General features: G+C 60.1%; 1 protein-coding gene across 1 annotated transcript; it reads right to left on the reverse strand.

The window, feature by feature from the left end:
* Positions 1-419: 419 nt before the first annotated feature.
* On the reverse strand, positions 420-2,021 carry LOC122192331 (arf-GAP with GTPase, ANK repeat and PH domain-containing protein 3-like). The gene is made up of 3 exons (XM_042892863.1): positions 1,962-2,021; positions 1,464-1,554; positions 420-1,177 (listed from the first exon to the last, which is right to left on the reverse strand). The coding sequence occupies exons 2-3, from the start codon at positions 1,519-1,521 to the stop codon at positions 951-953; spliced, it is 285 nt and encodes a 94-aa protein (XP_042748797.1). The 5' UTR covers positions 1,522-1,554; positions 1,962-2,021; the 3' UTR covers positions 420-950.
* Between the last annotated feature and the right edge of the window lie 6 nt (positions 2,022-2,027).

Here is a 2,027-nt window from a genome sequence, read left to right on the forward strand (position 1 = left end):
TCATCTCCCCTTTCAGAGCTGAGTGACAGGACAAGGGGAAATGGTTTCAAACAAAAGGAGGGGAGATGTAGACTGGAAATAAGGAAGAAGTTGTTTCCAATGAGGCGTTGGCATGGTTTGCCCAGAGATGTGGTGGGTGCCCCGCTCCTGGAAACGCTGTGGGTCAGAGGACAGGGCTCTGAGCACCTGATGGAGCTGTGGGTGTCCCTGTGCACTATGGGGAGCTGGGCTACACGGCCTTTAGAGGTCCCTTCAACTCCAACCATTGCATGATTGTGATCACTGCGTCCAGTGAGTATTGTGTTCTGTGAGCACTGTGTCCAGTTCTGGAGCCCCCAACACAAGAAGGACACGGAGCTGTTGGAGCAGGTCCAGAGGAGGTCATGGAGATGATCAGAGGGAGCAGCTCCCCTACAAGGACAGGCTAAAAGAGCTGGGTCTCTTCAGCCTGGAGAAGAGAAGACTCCGAGGAGACCTTACAGCAGCCCTGCAGTACCTGCAAGGACCTACAGGAAAGGGACATTTTATATGGGCAGGTAGTGGCGGGACCAGGGGAAATGTCCTAAACTGGAAGAGGGTAGATTTAGACTAGATATTAGGAGAAATTCAGTACTGTGAGGGTGGTGAGAGACTGGCACAGGTTGCCCAGTGAGGTTGTGGATGCCCCTCCCTGGAGGCAGTCAAGGCCAGGACAGATGGAGCTTCAAGCAATCTGGTCTAGCAGGAGGTGTCCCTGCCTATAGCAGGGGGTTGGGACTAGATGACCTTGAAGGTCCCTTCCAACCCAAATCACTCCATGATTCTATGATTCTGTGATGCTGTGACATCCCTAGAGCAGGCAGACCCTGGCACAGCTGCGGCTCTCTGCCCATCCTCTGCTGATGGCTCCCAACCTCCCCACTGGACGTCGCGGTGTGGCTGTGAGCGCTGTCCCTGCAGAGCCCATCCCCTTACCGGCTGCTCTCTGGGGTGGGTTTGGGGTACCCCTCCACAGCACCCTCCCAGACGGCGTTGGCCAACGCGTTGCCGATGGCGGCCATGAGGGTGAGCAGCTCGCCGGGCCAGTCGTCCAAGTCCAGCGAGCGCACGCGGGAGAGGTGCGTGCCCAGGTTGCGGTGGATCCCAGAGCACTCGATGCACATCAGGGCACCCAGGTTCAGGCTCGCCCAGTCAGGATCTGCAGGAGGTGACATCAGAGGGGCACAGCCAGCATGCGCACATCAGCCTGTTCCCCTCCCGTCACCCCACAGACCCTCCCAGGCATCCCAGTGGCACAGAAGCAAGGACCTCCAGGACCAGCAGGGCATTAGGGGACAATCCCGCAAGGCCCTTCCCTCCCCTAACGACTGGCTCCCCAAGGAGGGGACAGAGCAGCCCCGCAGCACAAATCCCCCCGCGGTCAAGGAGGTGGTGGCGTGCTGCCCCTGCCCACCCCTCCCGCCCCCCAGCACGGTGTTCCTTACTGGGCGCATCGCAGTCCACGCAGAAGCTGTTACCCCGCGCAGTGCGCACTGCCTGCATGGCCTGCGCATCTCCCTGGCTGCCCAGCCGTGCCTGCAACAACACCAGCAATACAACAATAGCAATCTCAGGTGGTCCCACAGCGTCCTCTGGGCCACCACCCCCAGGGTCACCACCCCGGAGCCATTGGGAGCCCCAGTGCCGTGCTGCAGGGGTGAACAGTGCAGGGTTCCTGAACACCAGACAGATCTGGAGGAAGCTGAGGGGCAGGGCTGGGGGCCAGGAGGAATAGGGCTCCCCGAGGGGTGGAGCAAGGTGACGGGGCTCTGTGGGGCACAGCCGAGCTGGGGAACGAACCCAGAGAGGTGACGTGAACACAGGGAAGGAGTGCCACAAGGACTGGGAGTAGAGGGCTGAGGATGCATTCAGCCCAGGGCAGGTGTGGATGCATCAAAGAGGTGCCAAAGAGGAGGGATGAGGCAGCATGCAGCTGCCCTTACCTTGTTCTTGCTGCTCTCACAGCCCTGCAGGCTGGCCAGGATCTGGCTCTCGATGGCCTGCACCCA

The sequence above is a fragment of the Lagopus leucura genome, unplaced genomic scaffold (genome assembly GCF_019238085.1).
Source record: "Lagopus leucura isolate 7727_CA_CO unplaced genomic scaffold, USGS_WTPT01 27982-0_obj-0_obj, whole genome shotgun sequence".
Classification (NCBI taxonomy): Eukaryota; Metazoa; Chordata; class Aves; order Galliformes; family Phasianidae; genus Lagopus; species Lagopus leucura.

What these genes read in the sequence shown, in the direction of transcription:
- LOC122192331 (XM_042892863.1), bottom strand. Translation starts at nt 1,521, where the DNA reads ATGCAGGCAGTGCGCACTGCGCGGGGTAACAGCTTCTGCGTGGACTGC. An exon ending in CGTGGACTGCGATGCGCCCA is followed by an intron (nt 1,178 to 1,463) that starts GTAAGGAACACC and finishes CACCTCCTGCAG; the next exon opens with ATCCTGACTGGGCGAGCCTG.